General features: G+C 38.0%; 1 protein-coding gene across 3 annotated transcripts in view; it reads right to left on the bottom strand.

Annotated features, from left to right (window-relative positions):
- Window positions 1-24,647, bottom strand: part of JADE3 (jade family PHD finger 3) — a 216,927-nt gene that overhangs the window by 45,902 nt on the left and 146,378 nt on the right. For all 3 annotated transcript variants that reach the window (XM_036907443.2, XM_036907444.2, XM_057495297.1), the window contains one exon: window positions 10,696-10,853. In XM_036907443.2, coding sequence (XP_036763338.1) covers window positions 10,696-10,853 — 158 coding nt within the window. The remainder of the gene's footprint in view (window positions 1-10,695; window positions 10,854-24,647) is intronic.

Below are 24,647 nucleotides of genomic sequence, written 5' to 3'. Positions count from 1 at the left end.
ATACCTAGGTATTTTATTCTTTTTGATGCAATTGTGAATGGAATTGTTTTTCTGATTTCTCTTTCTATTGGTTCATTGTTAGTGTATAGGAAAGCTACAGATTTCTGTGTGTTAATTTTGTATCCTGCAACTTTGCTGAATTCCGATATTAGTTCTAGTAGTTTTGGAGTGGAGTCTTTAGGGTGTTTTAGGTACAATATCATGTCATCTGCAAATGGTGACAGATTAAATTCTTCCTTACCCATCTTGATGCCCTTTATTTCTTTGTTTTGTCTGATTGCCATGGCTAGGACTTCCAGTACTATGTTGAATAACAGTGGGGAGAGTGACCATCTCTGTCTTTTTCCCGATCTCAGAGGAAAAGCTTTCAACTTCTTGCTGTTCAGTATGATGTTGGCTGTGGGTTTGTCATATATGATCTTTATTATGTTGAGGTACTTGCCCTCTATACCCATTTTGTTGAGTTTTTATCATGAATGGATGTTGAATTTTGTCAAATGCTTTTTCAGCATCTACGGAGGTGATCATGTGATTTTTGTCCTTCTTTTTGTTGAAGTGGTGGATGATGTTGATGGATTTTCGAATGTTGTACCATCCTTGCATCCCTGAGATGAATCCCACTTGATCATGGTATATGATTCTGTTGAAGTATTTTTGAATTCAGTTTGCTAATATTGTGTTGAGTATTTTTGCATCTATGTTCTTCAGGGATATTGGTCTGTAATTTTCTTTTCTTGTGGTGTCTTTGCCTGGTTTTGGTATTATTAGACCGATGCTGTGTTCATAGAATGAGTTTGGGAGTATTCCCTCCTCTTCTATTTTTTGGGAAAATTTACAGAGAATGGGTATTATGTCTTCTCTAAATGTCTGATAAAATTCAGCTGTGAATCTATCTGGCCCAGGGGTTTTGTTTTGGGTACTTTTTTGATTACCGATTCAGATTCGTTTCTGGTAATTGGTCTGTTTAGATTTGTCTCTTCCTTGGTCAGTCTTGAAAGGTTGTATTTTTCTAGAAAGCTGTCCATTTCTTCTATGTTATCCAGCTTGTTAGCATATCGATTTTCATAGCATTCTCTAATAATTCTTTGTATTTCTGTGGTGTCAGTTGTGATTTTTTCCCTTCTTATTTCTGATTATGTTTATGTGTGTAGATTCTCTTTTTCTCTTAATAAGTCTGGCTAGGGGTTTATCTATTTTGTTTATTTTCTCAAAGAGCCAGCTCTTTGTTTCACTGATTTTTTTCTATTGTTTTATTCTTCTCAAGTTTATTTATTTCTTTTCTAATCTTTATTATGTACCTCATTCTGCTGACTTTGGGCCTCATTTGTTCTTCTTTTTCCAGTTTCAGTAACTATCACTTTAGACTATTCATTTGGGATTGTTCTTCCTTCTTTAAATAGGCCTGGATTGCTATACACTTTCCTCTTAATACTGCCTTTGCTGCATCCAACAGAAGTTGGGGCTTAGTGTTGTTGTTGTCATTTGTCTCCATATATTGCTTGATCTCTGTTTTAATTTGGTCATTGATCCATTGATTATTTAGGAGCATGTTGTTAAGCCTCCATGTGTTTGTGAGCCTTTTTGTTTTCTTTGTACAATTTATTTCTCGTTTTATACCTTTGTGATCTGAGAAGTTGGTTGGTAGAAATTCAATCTTGTTGAATTTACTGAGGCTCTTTTTACGGCCTAGTATGTGGTCTCTTCTGGAGAATGTTCCATGTGCACTTGAGAAGAATGTGTATCCTGCTGCTTTTGGGGGTAGAGTTCTGTAGATGTCTGTTAGGTCCAAATTAAAAAACTTTTGTGACTGAAAGGACATCCCAAGAAAGTGAAAAGAGGAAAGTGAAAAGAGAAAAGTGAAAAGGCAACCTACAGAATGGGAGAAAATATTTGCAAACCGTATATCTGATAAGAGACTTGTATCCAGAATATGTAAGAAATTTTTACAACTCAACCATAAAAGGACAAATAGCCCAATTTTTAAGATGGGCAAAAGACCTGAATAGTTGTTCTTAAGAAGATATATATAGGAGGTATTCATGGATGCACTATACAAAAATGGGACATTCTAGAACTCCTAGCAGGGGACTTTGTCACTCTGTTCACCAAAGGATCAGATTTTTAGGAGCCAAGCACATCCATTCGAAAGTGAAGGTGATGGAACATAAATAAGTGAACAGAGACAATTAATTGACTTTGGCTGTTTGAATGGTAGCATTTCACAGGAAGAGAAAAAAGAACAATCTTGTACCTTTTCACCACATTTTTTTGTAATAAAGTAAGTTCTCTTCCAAAAAGAATATACAAATAGCTAATAAGCACATGAAGAAAAGATGCTCAACATCATTAGCCATCAGGCAAATGCAAGTCAAAACCACAATGAGATCCACTAGGATGGCCTACAATAAAAAGGAAAATAACAAGTGTTGGTGAGGATGTAGAGAACATGGAAATCTTGTTATTGTAGGTGGGAATGTAAAATGGTACACATACTGTGGAAAACAGTTTGGCTGTTCTTCAAAATGTTAAAGACACAGTAACCATATGACCCAGTAATTCTACTCCTAGGTATATACCCAAGAGAAATGAAAACATATGTCCACTCAAAAACTTTGTACAAGAATGTTCACAGTAGCATTACTCGTAATAGCCAAAACATGGCAACCACTCAAACACCCATCAACTGATGCAAATTACAACGTGAACAAACCTTGAAAACATTACACTCAGTAAAAGAAAGCAGACATTGTATTCCACTTATATGAGATGTACAGAACAGGCAAATCCATAGAGACAGGAAGTAGATAAGTGGTTGTTATGGATTGAATTATGTCCCCCCAAAATATCCTGAAACTCTAACTCCCAGTGTGACTGTTTTTGGAGATAGGGACTATAAAGAGATGATAAAGGTTAAGTGAGATCAAAAGAGTGAGGCCCTAACCCAATAGGGTTGCTGTCCTTATGAGAAGAGGAAAAGACACCAGAGATCTCTCTCTCTCTATGTGTATGCACACAGAGGAAGGCCATGTGAGGACAGAGAGAAGGTGGCTATATACTAGTCAAGAGAAGAGGTGACACTGGACACTAATGCTGATGGCAACTTGATCTTGGACTTCTAGCCTTCAGACTTAGAGAAAATAAATTTCTGTTCTTTAAGCTACCCAGTCTGTAGTATTTTGTTATTACAGTCTTAGCAACTAAATACAGTGATTGCCAGGGACTGGGAGAAGGAGAAAATAAGAAGTAACTGCTTATCTCCCCGGGCAAGGGAAACAAAAGCAAAAATGAACAAGTGGGACTATATCAAGCTAAAAACCTTCTGTACAGCAAAGGACACCATCAATAGAACAAAAAGGCATCCTACAGTATGGGAGAATATATTCATAAATGCAGATCTGATAAAGGGTTGACATCCAAAATATATCAAGAGCTCACACACCTCAACAAACAAAAAGCAAATAATCCAATTAAAAAATGGGCAGAGGAGCTGAACAGACAGTTCTCCAAAGAAGAAATTCAGATGGCCAACAGACACATGAAAAGATGCTCCACATCGCTAGTCATCAGAGAAATGCAAATTAAAACCACAATGAAATATCACCTAATATCAGTAAGGATGGCCACCATCTAAAAGACAAACAACAACAAATATTGGCGAGGTTGTGGAGAAAGGGGAACCCTCCTCCACTGCTGGTGGGAATGTAAACTAGTTCAACCATTGTGGAAAGCAGTATGGAGGCTCCTCAAAATGCTCAAAATAGAAATACCATTTGACCCAGGAATTCCACTCCTAGGAATTTACCCTAAGAATGCAGCAGTGCAGTTTGAAAAAGACATATGCTCCCCTATGTTTATTGCAGCACTATTTACAATAGCCAAGAATTGGAAGCATCCTAAATGTCCATCGGTAGATGAATGGATAAAGAAGATGTGGTACATATACACAATGGAATACTACTCAGCCATAAGAAGAGGGCAAATTCTACCATTTGCAGCAGCATGGATGGAGCTGGAGGGTATTATGCTCAGTGAAATAAGCCAGGCAGAGAAACACAAGTACCAAATGATTTCACTCATATGTGGAGTATAAGAACAACGAAAAACTGAAGGAACAAAACAGCAGCAGACTCACAGAACCCAAGAATGAACTAACAGTTACCAAAGGGAAAGGAACTGGGGAGGATGGGTGGGAAGGGAGGGATAAGGGGGAGGAAAAAAGAAAGGGGGCATTATGATTAGCATGTATAATGTGGCAGGGGCACGGGGAGGGCTGTGCAACACAGAGAAAACAAGTAGTGATTCTATAGCATCTTACTACGCTGATGGACAGTGACTGTAATGGGGTTTGTGGGGGGGACTTGGTGATAGGGGGAGTCTAGTAAACATAATGTTGCTCATGTAACTGTAGATTAATGATACCAAAAAAAAAAAAGAAGTAAGTGCTAACAGACATAGGGTTTCTTTCTAGGGTAATGAAAATATTCTGGAATTACACAGTGGCGATAATTGTATAGTTCTGTGAATATAGTAAAAAACACCACACAATTTAAAATGGTGAATATTTTGGTATGTAAATTCTATATCAAAAACAATTTACATTAATTGTAGCTCAACAATTTAAAAAATCTAAAAAAAAAGGAAGCTGCACTTTTATGAAAACCCAGGGTGGTCATGTGACAAACTTGGAACTTGACCTGAGGAACTGAGTGAAATCCCCCTATCTCCCACTCTTTTTTTATTTACAGTGTTACTTGTTAATTGTAATACATGTTTATTTACACTAAACTCTTTCAATCTAGTGCTTGAGAAAGTGAAAATAATCTTAATTTTAGTATAGGAAGGCTAAAATGGGAGGTTTAGCCCTTCCTATTTGCTATTATTCCCTAATCTTCCCTGTTTTTATGCCCTTGCTTTCCTATCCTCATCTTTGTTTTTCTTACTTATATCTTTTGTTCTTCACTGATTTTCTTTCCTAACACCCACCTATTTTCTTCTTTCTTCCTTTGTCCTATTCTCCTTACAACAACAAATGTGTATTGAAAACCTACAATTTGACAATAGGGTCTCTGCTCTTACATAATAATTCATAGCCACATCTGGTTGTCTTTTTTTCCTCTTCTAGTCACACATTGTTGTATCATCACATTTTCTTACCCATCTATACACTCCTCTATTTGTGATGATTGTTTTTATGTGTATTATATAAATAAAATAATATTTTATGTATATTATATATACGAATGACACTTGATTTAACATTGAGGTATAAATTACATACACTAATCTGCATATATTTAAAATGTAAAAATTAATAGGTTCTGATATACATATATACACACATAAATACATAGATAACACATCTGTGCAACTAGCACTACAATCGCTGAAGATAATAAACATAAACATCACCTCCAAGTTTCCTTTTCCCCTCCTGCTCCAATGTTCCCTTCTAAAAAACCACTGCTCTGCTGTCAGCAAAGATTATAGGTAGTCCTTGCTTTGTACAGTGGTATGATACAGTAAAAATGACTGTGTAAGCTGAAACTGTGAAAAACAATCTTAATAATCAATGGGGAAAATCATGATTATTTAGTGACCTTTAAAATTTTTGTCAAAACATTATAAACTCTCTTACTGTTGGCTATAAACATAGAGAAAAAATAGTGAAACAGTACATATTTAGTATATTGTAATTTGAAACATTGAGAATTTAAACTCTTTTATTTCTTTGTAAAAACTTATCAAGAGCACAGTGCTTAACTCTGTTTTGTTGCATAACTTATAATACAGAGAAGGCACTTTTTCTATGCCTTGGCAAAGTGTCTCACTCCTTTCTAAGTTTGGATGCATTTCCAACATTTTTGTCCTTTGTGCTTTCAAAGTTGGAAAAAAAATATATTTATTTTGGTATCATTAATCTACAATAACATGAGCAACATTATGTTTACTAGACTCCCCCCATCATCAAGACCCTCCACATACCCCATTACAGTCACTATCCATCAGCGTAGTAAGATGCTATAGAATCACTACTTGTCTTGTCTGTGTTGTACAGCCCTCCCCGGTGCCCTCCCCCCACATTATGTCTGCTAATAGTAATGCCCCCTTTCCCCCCTTATCCCTCCCTTCCCACCCATCCTCCCCAGTCCCTTTCCCTTTGGTAACTGTTAGTCCATTCTTGGGTTCTGTGAGTCTGCTGCTGTTTTGTTCCTTCAGTTTTTTTCTTTGTTCTTATACTCAACAGATGAGTGAAATCGTTTGATACTTGTCTTTTTCTGCCGGGCTTATTTCACTGAGCATAATACCCTCTAGCTCCATCCATGTTGTTGCAAATGGTAGGATTTGTTTTCTTCTTATGGCTGAATAATATTCCATTGTGTATATGTACCACATCTTCTTTATCCATTCATCTACTGATGGACACTTAGGTTGCTTCCATTTCTTGGCTATTGTGAATAGTGCTGTGATAAACACAGGGGCGCATATGTCTTTTTCAAACTGGGCTGCTGCATTCTTAGGGTAAATTCCTAGGAGTGGAATTCCTGGGTCAAATGGTATTTCTATTTTGAGGTTTTTGAGGAACCTCCATACAGTAGAAATTATTTTTGTTGGTTCAATCAATGTGTAGTGTTTTGGTAGCATCATTTGCTCTGGGACACATCATTCTTTTAATCATAATCACTTTATTTATGTCCACAAGTTAGTCTTCACTAAGTTCCTCTGGCTGCACTTGTAGAGCCTCTCAAACAGCAATGGTGTATCCCATTCCCATGGTCTGCTATTTATTCTGTGATTACAGTTTGATTCAATTTCTTCCAGTATTATCACTTTTAATTTTTTTAAATTCTTGGTTGAATTCTCCAGTGAAACTATCTGTGCCTGGAGGTATTTTTAGGGAGTGCTTTTAGTTACAAATTCAAATTCATTAATAGTTATGGGGCTATTCAAATATCTATTTCACAATGGGTGAGTTGTGCTAATTTGTTCAGGTAACCCTTAGGAATGCCGGAGAAAGAAAACAGAGAGAACACACACACACACTCAAATAAAAAGGCAGATTAAAGTCCTAACATATCAACAATTACATTAGAGTGGATTATAAACTGATCCAAGTACATGCTACATATAAAAGAAAACCACTTAAAAGTATAAGTATGGAAGTTAAGTCAAAAGTAAAATAAGAAAAAGATATATAATGCAAACCTTATTCAAAAAGCAGGAGTGACTATATTAATAACAGATTAAGTAGACTGCATAGCAAAGGAAATTACTAGAGATGGAGAAACATTATATAATGATAAAAGGATCAATCTACCAAAAAAACCAGAACAATCACAAATTTATGTACACCAAACAACAGTGCTGCAAAATATGTAAAATAAAAATGGACTGAACTGAAAGGAGAAATAAACTCCCCAATTATAGTTGGAGACTTCAACCTTTCTTAGTAACTGACAGAACAGACAGAAAATCATCAAGAGATAAAACTCAATACCATCAATTAACAGGATTGAATTGGTATTTATAGAAGAAACACTTCACCTAACAGCAACCGCATACATATTATTTCAAGCACCCATAGAACATGTACAATGACAGACAATATCCTGGGCCATAAAAGAAACCTCAATAAATTTGAACAAATTGTAATTATACAGAGTGTGGTCTTTACAATGGAATCAAGCTAGAAAGACAGTAACAGAAAGATTAAAAAAATACCCAAATACTTGGAAACTAAAAATCAAATTTCTAAATTAAAGAAGTCCCAAGGAGAAAAAGAAGATGAAATAAATCATCTCAAGGGAAAAAAAACATTAAAGTGAATGAAAATGAGAATAAAATACATCAAAATTTGTGGGACACAGCTAAAGCAATGTTGAGAGGGATATTTATAATACTAAATGCTTACACTGGAAAAGAGGAAAAGTCAAAACAATAAGCTAAGCTCCCAACTCAAGAAACTAGGAAAAGAAGAGTGAAGTAAACCCAAAGCAAGCAGAAGAATTGAAGCAATAGAGACAAGTACAGAAATAAATGTAATTTAAAACAAAAAATAATGAAACAAAAAGATGGTTGTATGAAATGGTCAATAAAATTGACCAAGTTGTAACAAGAAACATAGGAGATTAAAAATTGCCAATATCAGGAGTGAAAGGGGGGATATACTATTGCTTCATTTACTTCAAGTGGGTTCATAATTGTTCACTGAAACATTTTTATGATGGCCGCTTTAAAATTTTTTTTACACAATTCTAGTCTATCTGCCATCTTGGTACTAGCATATATTGATTGTTTTTCACCACGTTGAGATCCTTTTGGTTCTTGATATGAGTGATTTTTTTCACTGAAACCTGGACATTTGGGGTATTATGCTGTAAGACTCTAGATCTTCTTTAAGCCTTCTGTTTGGCTGCTTCCTTTGGCACTGTTCTGGCTGGAGATTGGGGTGGGTGGGGAAGGGATATCACCTTAGTACTACCAGGTGGTTGTTCAAGTTCTGGTTCACCATTTGGCCTCTGTTGACATCCATGGGTGGGAACTCTCTGTTAGTGCTGAGGCTGGCCTTAATACTGCTTCCTATGTGGCCTCCATTGACACCACCGAGGGGAGGAAGTGTCCTCATTACTGCTGGGCAGTGGTAAAAGCCCTGACTTTCTACTAGGTCTCCTCTGATACCACCCTAGATGGGAAGAGGGATGCATCATTACTGCCAGGTTGAGGTAGAGGTCTAGGTTCCTCACTGTGACTGCTATGGTATATAAAAATAACTGACAGTAAGGACTTGAAAATGTGACTCTTGTGTTCATTCATGATGTTGCTCTTATTTTCAGAAGGCAGGAGATGGCGTCAATGATGATGAGCCAATGAGGCTCAGGATGTATGTTGGGCAAGACTGTGGAACTTTCCTTAACAGAACACAGACAGTCTCTCTGTAGGTGGAAAAGCCTGAGCTTGGGTTTCTAGAATTGATTTGACAAGCATTTCTGGAACGTGAGTAGGACCTAAGATTCTGGTTGGGGAAGAGAATTCAAGGATGTGATCTTTGCCCTTTAAGAACCTAGTATGTACTAGAAATAGATAGATTTACAATGAGTTGTACAATTTCTCATAGTAAGCAGCAGGTCCCACCAGCCCCTTTATCTGGTGCTATTTCCTCCCTTCCTTCCTCCCTCCCTCCCCTTCTCCCTCCATTCAACTTATGCCAAGGTATTTTTTTTTTTTGAGAGGGCATCTCTCATATTTATTGATCAAATGGTTGTTAACAACAATAAAATTCTGTATAGGGGACTCAATGCACAATCATTAATCAACCCCAAGCCTAATTCTCCACAGTCTCCAATCTTCTGAAGCATAATGAACAAGTTCTTACATGGTGAACAAGTTCTTACATAGTGAATAAGTTCTTACATGGTGAACAGTGCAAGGGCAGTCATATCACAGAAACTTTCAGTTTTGATCACGCATCATGAACTATAAACAATCAAGTCAGATATAATTATTCGTTTGATTTTTATACTTGATTTATATGTGAATCCCACATTTCTCCCTTATTATTATTATTATTATTTAAATAAAATGCTGAAGTGGTAGGTAGATGCAAGATAAAGGTAGAAAACATAATTTAGTGCTGTAAGAGGGCAAGTGTAGATGATCAGGTCTGTGCCTATAGACTAAGTATTAATCCAAGCTAGACAAGGGCAACAAAACATCCACGGATGCAGAAGATTTCTCTCAAAACAAGGGGGTGAGGTTCTAAGCCTCACCTCTGTTGATCCCCAATTTCTCACCTGATAGCCCCCCTGCGACTGTGCCTGTCTTAGGTTCTTCCTCCCTTGAGGAATCTTACCCATATCTGGCTAACCAGTCAACTTCCGGGGCCATACAGGGAAATGTAAAGTTGGTAAGTGAGAGAGAAGCAATATTCTTTGAAAAGGTTAGCTTTTTACTTCTTTGCAGATTTATGCCCTGTGTTATGCTAAGCTTTTTGTTTCATGCTAGCCTTTGGGCAAAAAGCACTGGGAACACAAAGACCACTAAGAAAAAATGGCTTCCAAACTAGTCATTACTCTTAAGGAGCTTAATTTACTACTTCTTCTGACAGAAAAGTCCTCTCTCCTTTCCAGAAAACCGAAGTCCTCTCCTATTTAAACTTTCTTCTCAAGACTTTGCAAGTTAACATTATATGTTTATAGTCAGCCCAATTATTCCAGTTATCCCCTTTCATTTGGGTCTATACATTTTACATATTGTATGTTTTTGGCCATTTATAGATGTTATTACTATGAGGACCCTATTATAATGATGCAACTTCTCATGGAGTTACGTATTAATAGAATTATTAGGGGGTTATGTAATTGATGCTTTTCAAAGATTAGTAAATGCTACTATTGTTGAGTCAGACATGGAAATCCTGGTCTCCAAAACCTTATCATAATTTCAGATTGGACTTCAACCAGTTTTATGCTATGAATGGGTTTATATTACATCCCTAACTAAATGAGCTTGACTTTTAACTACTGACCTGTCCTAGCCTGGTATAAATGCTACTGGTCTGAATGAATTAGTGAACATGGTATGGTATGTGACTTTGTATTATAAATGTATAATTAGTCACTCAAAGTCTCTCCACAAGCAGCACACAGATAACCATGAGAGTATTCATTCCCCAAGTCAATGGTACAAACAAAGAAATACCTGACGGAAGGCTGTGGAATAGCATCTGGACTGCCTGGTACCTGGACTCCCTTTTCCCATTCTTCCTTCCATGTATCCGAAAAGAGGTAATAGCTGTCAGGATTAATATGATGAGAATCTGGAATTTTCATGGCACTGATGAGGTCCTTTCGGAATACCTGGGAAGACATTGCACACACCTTGAGAAGCATCACTATTGGACTAATACCATTTAATGTTCTCCTTTTAAAAAGACTTCAATGCTTCAACTGGAGAGACCTAACTTCCTAAATGGTCAGATCAACTTCTATTTGAAAAGGGTTTGAAGTATTGACAGGGAAACCAATGTTGGCTTTAATAAAGATGAAAGGGGCTCTTTCTGAATTATTTTCTAGGGTTCACTGAATTTAAATCAACAATACAGGTTGTTCTAAAACAGTTTGTATAAAACAAACAATCCTTGACTCTCTCAAATTAAGCAGCAAGTACCCATTTACCTGGAAGTTATCCTGACAACTTAAAATTGTTTATTTACCCTTCACCTTATTTTCTAATTCTTTACTTAGAAATTATTTGACTTATAGAAAAGTTATAAAATCAGTGAGTTCCCATACATGCTTCACATAGTTTCTTCTAATGTTAACATCTTACAAGACCAAAGCACAATTACCTAACCAAGAAGTTAACGTTGCTACAATACTATAAAATAATCTATAGACCTTATTCAAATGTTAGTAATTTCCCCCCTAATGTCCTGATGTTCCAGAATTAAATTCAGGATCCCACACTGTAACTGTCATATCTCCTTGGTATCCTCCAAACTGTGACAGTTCCTCAGTCTTTCCTTGTCTTTCAAGACTGACACTAGAGTACTAGTCGTGTATTTTATAGAATGTCCTTACAATTTGTGTTTGTATGATGCTTTCTCATGATTAGATTGAAGTTACTCATTTTTTGGCCAAGATCAGCATAGAAATGATGCTGTGCCCTTCTCAGTCCATTATATCAGGGATGTATGATATCAATGTCTTACCAAGTGGTGATGTTAAACTTGATCACTCGGTTAAGGTAGTGTTTTACTGGTTTTCTCTGCTGTTATGTTACTGTACTTCCCTTTGTAATTAATAACTAGCTGAGGAGATACTTTGAGATTATAAAAACATCCTGTTTCTCCTCAAACTGTCATGGACTATTTTTAGCATCCATTAATGGATATCTTGCCTGCAACAATTATTACTGTAGTGTCCTAATGGTGATTTTCTGTTTCCCCTGGTCCTTCTACATTTATTAATTGGAATTCCTTTCTAAGAAAGATTTGTCCCTTCTCCCAACTTATTTATTAACATCATTATAGACTGGTGGCTATCTTTTATTCTTTGGGTTATAATGTAGTGTTTTTGTCACTTACTTTTTTTTTTTTTTTTTTTTTAGATAATTATTTTTTATTGAAGGGTAGTTGACACACAGTATTACATTACATTAGTTTCAGGTGTACAACACAGTGATTCAACATTTATATACATGATAATTCTAGGTACCAGCTATCACCATACCAAGTTGTTACAATATTCTGACTATATTCCTTATACTATACATTACATCCCGGTTACTTATTTATTTTACAATTGGAAGTGTGTACTTTTTTTTTGGTTGTTGTTGTTAGGGCATCTCTCATATTTATTGATCAAATGGTTGTTAACAACAATAAAATTCTGTATAGGGGAGTCAATGCTCAATGCACAATCATTAATCCACCCCAAGCCTAATTTTCGTCAGTCTCCAATCTTCTGAAGCATAACGAACAAGTTCTTACATGGAGAACAAATTCTTACATAGTGAATAAGTTACATGGTGAACAGTACAAGGGCAGTCATCACAGAAACTTTTGGTTTTGCTCATGCATTATGAACTATAAACAGTCAGTTCAAATATGAATACACATTTGATTTTTATACTTGACTTATATGTGGATACCACATTTCTCTCTTTATTATTTTTAATAAAATGCTGAAGTGGTAGGTAGATACAAGATAAAGGTAGAAAACATAGTTTAGTGTTGTAAGAGAGCAAATGTAGATGATCAGGTGTGTGCCTCTGGACTATGTGTTAATCCAAGCTAGACAAGGGCAATAAAACATCCAGGGATGCATAAGATTTCTCTCAGAACAGGGGGGGGTGAGGTTCTAAGCCTCACCTCTGTTGATCCCCAATTTCTCACCTGATGACCCCCCTGCGACTGTGCCTGTCTTAGGTTGTTCCTCCCTTGAGGAATCTTACCCGTCTCTGGCTAACCAGTCATCTTCCAGGGCCATACAGGGAAATGTAAAGTTGGTAAGTGAGAGAGAAGCCTTATTGTTTGAAAAGGTTAGCTTTTTATTTCTTTGCATATTTATGCCCTGTGGCTTCTATGCCCAGCATTTGTCTTGAGGTATCTTTACCACTTGGAGGAGTTATGATACTCGGTAAATTTGATATGAGGCACGAATTCTATTTAAGAATTCGTTGTAATTAGGAAGGAAGAAGAAAAGCTATAGAAGTAGCAGGCGGGAGAAAACATGGGAAGATTGATTATTTCTTTGACATATCTTCTTGTAGAGTAACTTCAGCATGTATAGATTTTAAGCTACTACTTAAATTGCGCACACACATTAACATAATAGGAGTATAGTTACATAACCAAAGCATACCTGTAATTACCAGCCATCTCCAGTGAAACCAAGAAAACCAGTTAGGCACCCTAGGCATTTGTGAAAACTTATCAATGATATGATGGTTATTATCTAACTGAATTTGAATAGTTTGAGAAAAATCAGACAAATTAAAACAACCCATTCCTGGGCACTGTTCACATCCCATATGTTCTTTTAACAGTAAATAGTCTGTAGTTGTAAGATTTTGGAGCGCTACAATTTGCACTTCTCCTAATTCTTGGTTGAGTTCCAACAGTATAGATCCAGTCAAATTTGTTGTTTTACTGTATGCACAGGCCAGCTTAGATATCTCCTTCATTCCCATGGCAAGTCCAGGAGCTGGTGGGATGAGTGCATCTACAGCTGTAGCAGTGCGTGGATCTTTGTTGGGGTTTTTTGATGATCATCTTCTGGCATGAGTCTTCCCGAGAGTGCTGATGTTGGAAGTTCTCTTTCATATCGTATCTTAGTTCATTTTCGGGGTAGCCAAATTAGGCTTTGATCCTCTGTATAAACACAAACAGACCCTTTGCCTACACTTTTATATGTCCTTTATATCATTGTGTAGAACTCATTAGAGGTCACCACATAGGAACTGCATTTTTTTTTTTAATCATTAATCTACACTTACATGACGAATACTTTGTTTACTAGGCTCTCCCCTATACCAGGTCCCCCCTATATACTCCTTTACAGTCACTGTCCATCAGCGTAGCAACCTGTTGTAGAATCACTACTTGTCTTCTCTGTGTTGTACAGCCCTCCCCTTTCTCCCACCCCGCTATGGATGCTAATCATAATACCCCCCTACTTCTCCCCCCCTTATCCCTCCCTACCCACCCATCCTCCCCAGTCCCTTTCCCTTTGGTACCTGTTAGTCCATTCTTGAGTTCTGTGATTCTGCTGCTGTTTTGTTCCTTCCGTTTTTCCTTTGTTCTTATATTCCACAGATGAGTGAAATCATTTGGTATTTCTCTTTCTCTGCTTGGCTTGTTTCACTGAGCAAAATACCCTCCAGCTCCATCCATGTTGCTGCAAATGGTTGGATTTGCCCTTTTCTTATGGCTGAGTAGTATTCCATTGTGCATATGTACCACATCTTCTTTATCCATTCATCTATCGATGGACATTTAGTTTGCTTCCAATTCTTGGCTATTGTAAATAGTGCTGCGATAAACATAGGGGTGCACTGATCTTTCTCATACTTGATTGCTGCATTCTTAGGGTAAATTCCTAGGAGTGCAATTCCTGGGTCAAATGGTAAGTCTGTTTTGAGCATTTTGATGTACCTCCATACTGCTTTCCACAATGGTTGAACAAGTTTACATTCCCACCAGCAGTGTAGGAGGGTTCCCCTTTCTCCACAGCCTCGCCAACATTTGTTGTTCTCTGTCTTTTGGATGGCAGCCATCCTTACTGGTGTGAGGTGATACCTCATTGTAGTTTTAATTTGCATTTCTCTGATAATTAGCGATGTGGAGCATCTTTTCATGTGTCTGTTGGCCATCTGTATTTCTTTTTTGGAGAACCGTCTGTTCAGTTCCTCTGCCCATTTTTTAATTGGGTTATTTGTTTTTTGTTTGTTGAGGCGTGTGAGCTATTTATATATTCTGGACGTCAAGCCTTTATCGGATGTGTCATTTTCAAAGATATTCTCCCATACTGTAGGGTTCCTTTTTGTTCTATTGACGGTGTCTTTTGCTGTACAGAAGCTTTTCAGCTTAATATAGTCCCACTTGTTCATTTTTGCTGTTGTTTTCCTTGCCCGGGGAGATATGTTCAAGAAGAGGTCACTCATGTTTATGTCTAAGAGGTTTGTGCCTATGTTTTCTTCCAAGAGTTTAATGGTTTCATGACTTACATTCAGGTCTTTGATCCATTTTGGGTTTACTTTTGTATATGGGGTTAGACGATGGTCCAGTTTCATTCTCCTACATGTAGCTGTCCAGTTTTGCCAGCACCATCTGTTGAAGAGACTGTCATTTTGCCATTGTATGTCCATGGCTCCTTTATCAAATATTAATTGACCATATATGTCTGAGTTAATGTCTGGATTGTCTAGTCTGTTCCATTGGTCTGTGGCTCTGTTCTTGTGCCAGTACCAAATTGTCTTGATTACTGTGGCTTTATAATAGAGCTTGAAGTTGGGGAGTGAGATCCCCCCTACTTTATTCTTCTTTTTCAGGATTGCTTTGGCTATTCGGGGTCTTTGGTGGTTCCATATGAATTTTTGAATTATTTGTTCCAGTTCATTGAAGAATGTTGCTGGTAGTTTCATAGGGATTGCATCAAATCTGTATATTGCTTTGGGCAGGATGGCCATTTTGACGATATTAATTCTTCCTAGCCATGAGCATGGGATGCGTTTCCATCTGTTAGTGTCCCCTTGAATTTCTTTTAAGAGTGACTTGTAGTTTTCAGAATATAAGTCTTTCACTTCTTTGGTTAGGTTTATTCCTAGGTATTTTATTTTTTTTGATGCAATTGTGAATGGAGTTGTTTTCCTGATTTCTCTTTCTGTTGGTTCATTGTTGGTATATAGGAAAGCCACAGATTTCTGTGTGTTGATTTTGTATCCTGCAACTTTGCTGTATTCCGATATCAGTTCTAGTAGTTCTGGGGTGGAGTCTTTAGGGTTTTTTATGTACAGTATCATGTCATCTGCAAATAGTGACAGTTTGACTTCTTCTTTGCCAATCTGGATTCCTTGTATTTTTTTGTTTTGTCTGATTGCCGTGGCTAGGACCTCTAGTACAATGTTAAATAACAGTGGGGAGAGTGGGCATCCCTGTCTAGTTCCCGATCTCAGCGGAAATGCTTTCAGCTTCTCGCTATTCAATATAATGTTGGCTGTGGGTTTTTCATAGATGGCCTTTATTATGTTGAGGTACTTGCCCTCTATTCTCATTTTGCTGAGAGTTTTTATTATGAATGGATGTTGAACTTTGTCAAATGCTTTTTCAGCATCTATGGAGATGATCATGTGGTTTTTGTCTTTCTTTTTGTTGATGTGGTGGATGATATTGATGGACTTTCGAATGTTGTGCCATCCTTGCATCCCTGGGATGAATCCCACTTGGTCATGGTGTATGATCCTTTTGATGTATTTTTGAATTAGGTTTGCTAAAATTTTGTTGAGTATTTTTGCGTCTACGTTCATCAGGGATATTGGTCTGTAGTTTTCTTTTTTGGTGGTGTCTTTGCCTGGTTTTGGTATTAGGGTGATGTTAGCTTCATAGAATGAGTTTGGGAGTATCCCCTCCTCTTCTATTTCTTGGAAAACTTTAAGGAGAATGGGTATTATGTCTTCCCTGTATGTCTGATAAAATTCCGATGTAAATCCATCTGGCCTGGGGGTTTTGTTCTTTGGTAGTTTTTGATTACCGCTTCAATTTCGTTGCTGGTAATTGGTCTGTTTAGATTTTCTGTTTCTTTTTGGGTCAGTCTTGGAAGGTTGTATTTTTCTAGGAAGTTGTCCATTTCTCCTAGGTTTCCCAGCTTGTTAGCATATAGGTTTTCATAGTAGTCTCTAATAATTCTTTGTATTTCTGCGGGATCTGTCGTGATTTTTCCTTTCTCATTTCTGATACTGTTGATTTGTGTTGACTCTCTTTTCCTCTTAATAAGTCTGGCTAGAGGCTTATCTATTTTGTTTATTTTCTCGAAGAACCAGCTCTTGGTTTCATTGATTTTTGCTATTGTTTTATTCTTCTCAATTTTATTTATTTCTTCTCTGATCTTTATTATGTCCCTCCTTCTGCTGACCTTAGGCCTCATTTGTTCTTCTTTTTCCAATTTTGATAGTTGTGACATTAGACCGTTCATTTGGGATTGCTCTTCCTTTTTTAAATATGCTTGGAGTGCTATATACTTTCCTCTTAAGACTGCTTTTGCTGCGTCCCACAGAAGTTGGGGCTTAGTGTTGTTGTTGTCATTTGTTTCCATATATTGCTGGATCTCCATTTTGATTTGGTCATTGATCCATTGATTATTTAGGAGCGTGTTGTTTAGCCTCCATGTGTTTGTGAGCCTTTTTGCTTTCTTTGAACAGTTTATTTCTAGTTTAATGCCTTTATGGTCTGAAAAGTTGGTTGGTAGGATTTCAATCTTTTGGAATTTACTGAGGCTCTTTTTGTGTCCTAGTATGTGGTCTATTCTGGAGAATGTTCCATGTGCACTTGAGAAGAACGTGTATCCTGTTGCTTTTGGATGTAGAGTTCTGTAGATGTCTATTAGGTCCATCTGTTCTAGTGTGTTGTTCAGTGCCTCTGTGTCCTTACTTATTTTCTGTCTGGTGGATCTGTCCTTTGGAGTGAGTGGTGTGTTGAAGTCTCCTAGAATGAATGCATTGCATTCTATTTCCTCCTTTAGTTCTGTTAATATTTGTTTCAGGTATGTTGGTGCTCCTGTATTGGGTGCATATCTATTTATAATGGTTATATCCTCTTGATGGACTGAGCCCTTTATCATTATGTAATGTCCTTCTTTGTCTTTTGTTACTTTCTTTATTTTGAAGTCTGTTTTGTCTGATACCAGAATTGCAACACCTGCTTTCTTCTCTCTGTTGTTTGCTTGAAATATCTTTTTCCATCCCTTGACTTTAAGTCTGTGCGCGTCTTTGGGTTTGAGGTGAGTCTCTTGTAAGCAGCATATGGATGGATCTTGCTTTTTTATCCATTCTATTACTCTGTGTCTTTTGATTGGTGCATTCAATCCATTTACATTTAGCGTGATTATTGAAAGGTATGAATTTATTGCCATTGCAGGCTTTAAGTTTGTGGTTACCAAAGGTTTAGGGTTAGCTTCTTTACTGTCTTACTGTCTAACTTAACTCGCTTGTTGAGCTATTATAAACACAATCTGATGATTCTTTATTTCTCTCCCTTCTTATTCCTCCTCCTCCCTTCTTCATATGTTGGGTGTTTTGTTGTGTGCTCTTTTTAGGAGTGCTCCCATCTAGAGCAGTCCCTGTAGGATGCCCTGTGGAGGTGGTTTGTGGGAGGCAAATTCCCTCAACTTTTGCTTGTCTGGGAATTGTTTAATCCCTCCTTCATATTTAAATGATATTCGTGCTGGATACAGTAGTCTTGGTTCGAGGCCCTTCTGTTTCATTGCATTAAGTATATCATGCCATTCTCTTCTGGCCTGTAGGGTTTCTGTTGAGAAGTCTGATGATAGCCTGATGGGTTTTCCTTTGTAGGTAACCTTTTTTTTCTCTCTGGCTGCTTGTAATACTTTGTCCTTGTCTTTGATCTTTGCCATTTTAATTATTATGTGTCTTGGTGTTGCCCTCCTTGGATCCCTTGTCATGGGAGTTCTGTGTACCTCTGTGGTCTGAGAGGCCATTTCTTCCCCTAGTTTGGGGAAATTTTCAGCAATTATTTCTTCAAAGACATTTTCTATCCCCTTTTCTCTCTCTACTTCTTCTGGAATGCCTATGATTCTTATATTATTCCTTTTATATTGATCACTCAGCTCTCTTAAGATTCTTTCATTCCTGGAGATCCTTTTATCTCTCTCTGCATCAGCTTCTCTGCGTTCCTGTTCTCTGTTTTCTAGTCCATTAATGGTCTCTTGCATCTCGTCCATTCTGTTTTGAAGTCCTTCCAGAGCTTGTTTTATTTCTGAATTCTCCTTCCTTAGTTCTTGCATATTTCTCTGCAAGTCCATCAGCATGGTTATGACTTTTGTTTTGAATTCTTTTTCAGGTAGACTGGCTAAATCTATCTCCCCAGATTCCTTCTCAGGGGAAGATGTAGCAGATGCTGAAGCTGTCTGGGTTAGTCTTGTCTGGATCATATTTTTTTGCCTTTTCATGTTGACAGGTGCTATTGACTGTCAGCTGGGAGGGCCAAAATTTTCACTTACTACTGGCCTTTCTTTACTGGGGCAACTGCGACCCCTAGTGGCTTGTGTTGGGTAATTGCGTGTAGAGTGGGTCTTTGTGTCTTGCCTGGCCGGGAGGGAGAAATTTCCCTTTCTGTGGGCGGAATTTGTCTCAGGCTGCTTCTCTGCTTTCGCAGCGCCCGGTGGGGTGATGGATGGGGGGGGCTGCTTGACTGTTTGCCTCCGTGAGGGGTCTCAGAGCTGTTGCCCAGGGGGTTAGTGCACCCGGTTTTCCCTGTAATTTCCAGCTGCTGTACTGTGACCTGGGTTGTTTCCGTCAAGCTGTTAAGTCCCTGTCCCTTTAAGACTTTCAAAAAGCCCCCGCTTTTCTTTGTCACAGGGGCATCAGCTTCAGCACCCGCTCGGAGGTCTTACTCCCTGTTCCCCCAGTATCCAGGGCCCCCTGGGCATGTACTGTGTCTGCGCTCTGGCCCGGATGGCTGGGGCTGGGTGTTCGGCAGTCCTGGGCTCCGTCTCCCTCCCGCTCTGCCTATTGTTCTCCCGCCGGGAGCTGGGGGGAGGGGCGCTCGGGTCCCGCCGGGCCGGGGCTTGTATCTTACCCCTTTCACCAGTCGCTGGGTTCTCGCTGGTGTAGCTGCAGTCTGGCCACTGTCCTGCGTCTTCTGGTCTCTCTTTTAGGGCTAGTTGTGTTTGTTGTATTTTCAAAAGTATATATGTTTTTGGGAGGAGATTCCCACTGTCCTACTCACGCCGCCATGTTGGCTCCGCCCTGTCACTTACTTTTTGCTCAAATTGTTCCATCTTTGGTCATGGGGAGCTCTTTCAAGTTGGGCTGGTGCCTGTAACTCTTCTGACATATCCCATCCTTTCTTGACTATTTCTTTAATTTCCTACATTACAACATGCCCCAGGCATCAAAGCTACTGACTTTATAGGTTAACTTTATATCCTGCTACCTTACTGAATTCTGTTTTCTTTTTGCATGAGTTAATTTTATCAGTGATTTTCCTATGGGTTTCCAGATATACTATCATCTACAAATAGTTTTTGCATGTTTTTTTACCTAGTCTTATGTCTCTAATTGGTTTCTCTTCTTTAATTGTATTGGGTTGGTTAATACTGCTACCATTTGGAATGATAAAGGGACAGTGGGCTTCTTTGCCTTCTTCCTGAAATTAGTGCAAATGCCTTTAGTTTCCCCATTAACTAAGGTACTATATTGATATGGTACACATATTTTATAATGTTAAGAAAGTATCTTACAATTCCTATTTTCTTGAATGTCTTATAATGTCTGGGTATTGAATATTGTCAAAATCTTTTTCAGAATATATGGAAATGATTATATAACTTTTTCCTTAGATATATTAATATGCTGTAGGTAATACTGGATTTTTAAATCCTGAAACAGACTTTGTATTTCTAGAATGAATGTCATTTGGTCAAGATATATTATTTTCTTAATATGGTATTATATTCTGTTTTCTAACATTTTACTTAATATTTTTATATCACATTCACAAGTGGTATTTATCTGTAATTTCCTTTTTTTGTGTTGTCTTTCAAGTTTAGGTATCGGTGTTATGCATGCTTCATAAAAGGAATTAGGTCATTTTCTTTCCATTACAATGCTCTAGAATAATCTGAGAATTATTAGGACTATCTGGTACCTATGAAACCATCTGGACTTGGTGCTTTTTTAATGGTGTTGTACCTTAATAATTTTCTCTATTTCTTCTTTGGAAATTGATTCTTTAAGCTTTCTACCTCTAATAGGGTCAATTTTGATAATGTATTATTTCCAAAGGAAGTTACCTATCTCATCCAGGTTTTCAAATTTATTTGTAGAGGGGTTTGCAAGTATAGTAGTTCCACTTTGCACAGGAGTTTGGGACCATAAAAATGAAGGTGAGTGTGTAAACTGTGGGAAATGATCTTAATAATTAATGGGAAAAATTATGATTTTTCTATGACCTTTACATATTTTGGTCAAAATATTAGAAACTTCCTTACCATTGGCTATAAATATATAGAGAAATGAGAAATAACAGAATATTTATTTAGTACACTGCAATTAAATATTAGCAACATTGAGAGCTAAATTTTTTTTTGTAAAAAAAGTTATCAAGAGTAGTTGGAACAATGCTTGCCTCCTTTTTCTCATAACTTAAGATATGGGGCAAGTACCTGAGATGCAATGTTTTATCATCACTATTTTTTAAGAAATCTATAATTTCAGTTCGTATTTCTCCTTTTTATCCAAGAGTTACTTAATAAAAGGTTTTAAAATCTCCATAGGAAGGACCTTTCTGTTTTTGTTAGTAATTTCAGATTTTAGTGCATGGTAGTCACAGTGTTGTTTATAATCATTCTACTTAATGGAAATTACTGATGTTTCCTTTGTGACTTAATAGTTGATATTTTGTGTACATACCAGAGACAACTGAGAAGGTATATTCTTTACAGAATATAGAGCTTGATATTCATCAGATATGTACCTCACTGCTTAAGTTGTTTAGATCTTCTATCTTCTCATTTATTGATTTGTTCACTTAATCTGTCTGATACTGAGAAGTGTTGAAAAGTTTCCTATGATTAGTATTTCTAGCTATGTCTCCTTGCAACTCTTGTAGTTTTTGCTTCATAACGGTGGTCATGATGTTTTTCAGTGTATGAATATTCATAGGCACTACATTTTCATAGTGAAGTGTAGCTTTTAGCACTAAAAAATCTTGTCCTTTATTTTGGGGTCTAGAGATCTACTTTGATATCAAGACCACTACTCTTGCTATTTCTGTTTCCATTATTCTGGTATACCTTTTTCCATCTCTTCAGCCTGTCTGATGGGTCTTAGGTATACTCTTCTATACAGCACATAGTTGGTTCTGGCCTTGTGAGTCAAACAACTCTTTTTTGTAATAGATGTTAAACCCATTCATATTTATTGGTATGACTCATATATTTGGTCTCAACTCTGTCATATTTTGTAATTATGTGTATTGTATTTCCTATGCTTCTTTCATTCTCTACCAGATGTGTACTCTTTGCTCTTTTAATTATAATTTTTTTTATGTTTGTAGTTTTATTCTAGTTGTTATCTTTGTACTTAGATTTTTTAAAATGTCCTTCATCTCATTTTCTTTTTAAATCTTTTACTATCTGGAGATGGGCGGAAGATGGCGGCGTGAGTAGAGCAGTGGAAATCTCCTCCCAAAACCACAAATATCTATGAAAATATAACAAAGACAACCCTTCCTAGAATAAAGACCAGAGGACACAGGACAATATCCAGACCACATTCGCACCTGAGAGAACCCAGCACCTCGCGAAGGGGGTAAGATACAAGCCCCGGCCCGGTGGGAGTCGAGCGGCCATCCCCCCAACTCCCGGTGGGAAAAGAATAGGCAGAGCGGGAGGGAGATGGAGCACAGGACTGCCGAACACCCAGCCAGAGCCATCCGGGCCAGAGTGCAGGGTCCTGAATACTAGGAAAACAGGGTAGCAAGAACAGTGAGTGGGCACCGGAGGCTGGGAACCAGAGGACATAAGAAAAGCGAGCGACCAATTTTTTTTTTTCTGTTTTGTTTTGGCGAGCGCTTTTTGGAAGTCTTAAAGGGATAGGGACCCCAATACTAGGGAAACAGGGCAGCAAGACCGGTGAGCAGATGCCTGAGGCTGGCGCCGGAGAATAAAGAAAAACGAGCGGCCACCTTTTTTTTTTTTTTTTGTGGTCGTTTTGTTTTGGCGGGTGCTTTTTGGAAATCTTAAAGGGGCAGAGCGGGACACTTAATCCACAGGTAGGGAATCTGGGGATCTCTGGGCACCCTAACCCCTGGGCTGCAGGGAGCAGGAGGGCCCTTACGGAGATAAATAGCCTCCAGGCCGCTCCCCCTCCAATGCGACTCCACCACTTTGGAGCAGACGCCCGAGCCAGGCCATGCCCACAGCAACAGCGGAGATAAACTCCATAGCAGTCGGGCAGGAAGCAGAAACCTGTCTGCGCGCAGCTGCCCAGCACAAGCCACTAGAGGTCGCAGATCTACCAGGAAAGGAGGGCCACAAACCAAGAAGAATGGAAGTTCTTCCAGCCGTCACTCGTCCCAGCTCTGCAAACTATTCCTATCACCATGAAAAGGCAAAGCTACAGGCAGACAAAGATCACAGAGACAACACCAGAGAAGGAGACAGACCTAACCAGTCTTCCTGACAAAGAATTCAAAATAAGAATCATAAACATGCTGACAGAGATGCAGAGAAATACCCAAGAGAAATTGGATGAAGTCCAGAGGGAGATCACAGATGCCAGAAAGGAGATTGAAGAAATGAAACAAACTCTGGAAGGGTTTATAAGCAGAATGGATAGGATGCAAGAGGCCATTGATGGAACTGAAACCACAGAACAGGAACGCACAGAAGCTGACGAAGAGAGAGACAAAAGGATCTCCAGGAATGAAACAATATTAAGAGAACTGTGTGACCAATCCTAAAGGAACAATATCCGTATTATAGGGGTTCCAGAAGAAGAAGAGAGAGGAAAAGAGATGGCAAATATCTCAGAAGAAATAATTGCTGAAAACTTCACCAAACTGGGGGAGGAAATAATCGAACAGACCACGGAAATACAAAGAACCCCCAACAGAAAGGATCCAAGGAGGACAACACCAAGACACGAAATAATTAAAATGGCAAAGATCAAGGACAAGGAAATAGTTTTAAAGGCAGCTAGAGAGAAAAAGGTCACCTATAAAGGAAAACCCACCAGGCTAACATCAGACTTCTCGACAGAAACCCTACCGGCCAGAAGAGAATGGCATGATATATTTAATACAATGAAACAGAAGGGCATTGAACCAAGGATACTGTATCCAGCATGACTATCATTCAAATATGATGGTGGGATTAAACAATTCCCAGACAAACAAAAGCTGAGGGAATTTGCTTCCCACAAACAACCTCTACAGAACACCTTAAAGGGACTGCTCTAGATGGGAGCACTCCTAGAAAGAGCACAGCACAAAACACCCAACATATGAAGAATCGAGGATGAGGAATAAGAAGGGAGAGAAGAAAAGAATCTCCAGACAGTGTATATAACAGCTCAATAAGCGAGCTAAGTTAGTCAGTAAGATACTAAAGAGGCTAACCTTGAACCTTTGGTAAACACAAATTTAAAGCCTGCAATGGCAATAAGTACATATCTTTCAATAGTCACCCTAACTGTTAATGGCCTGAATGCACCAATCAAAAGACATAGAGTAATAGAATGGATAAAAAAGCAAGACCCATCTATACGCTGCTTACAAGAGACTCATCTCAAACCAAAAGACATACACAGACTAAAAGTCAAGGGATGGAAAAGATATTTCATGAAAACAATAGGGAGAAAAAAGCAGAAGTTGCAATACTAGTTTCAGACAAAATAGAGTTCAAAACAAA

Source organism: Manis pentadactyla, chromosome X (assembly GCF_030020395.1).
Source record: "Manis pentadactyla isolate mManPen7 chromosome X, mManPen7.hap1, whole genome shotgun sequence".
Lineage (NCBI taxonomy): Eukaryota > Metazoa > Chordata > Mammalia > Pholidota > Manidae > Manis > Manis pentadactyla.
The sequence above is the reverse complement of the archived record's forward strand: the minus strand, read 5'-3'. Positions and strand labels throughout refer to the sequence as shown.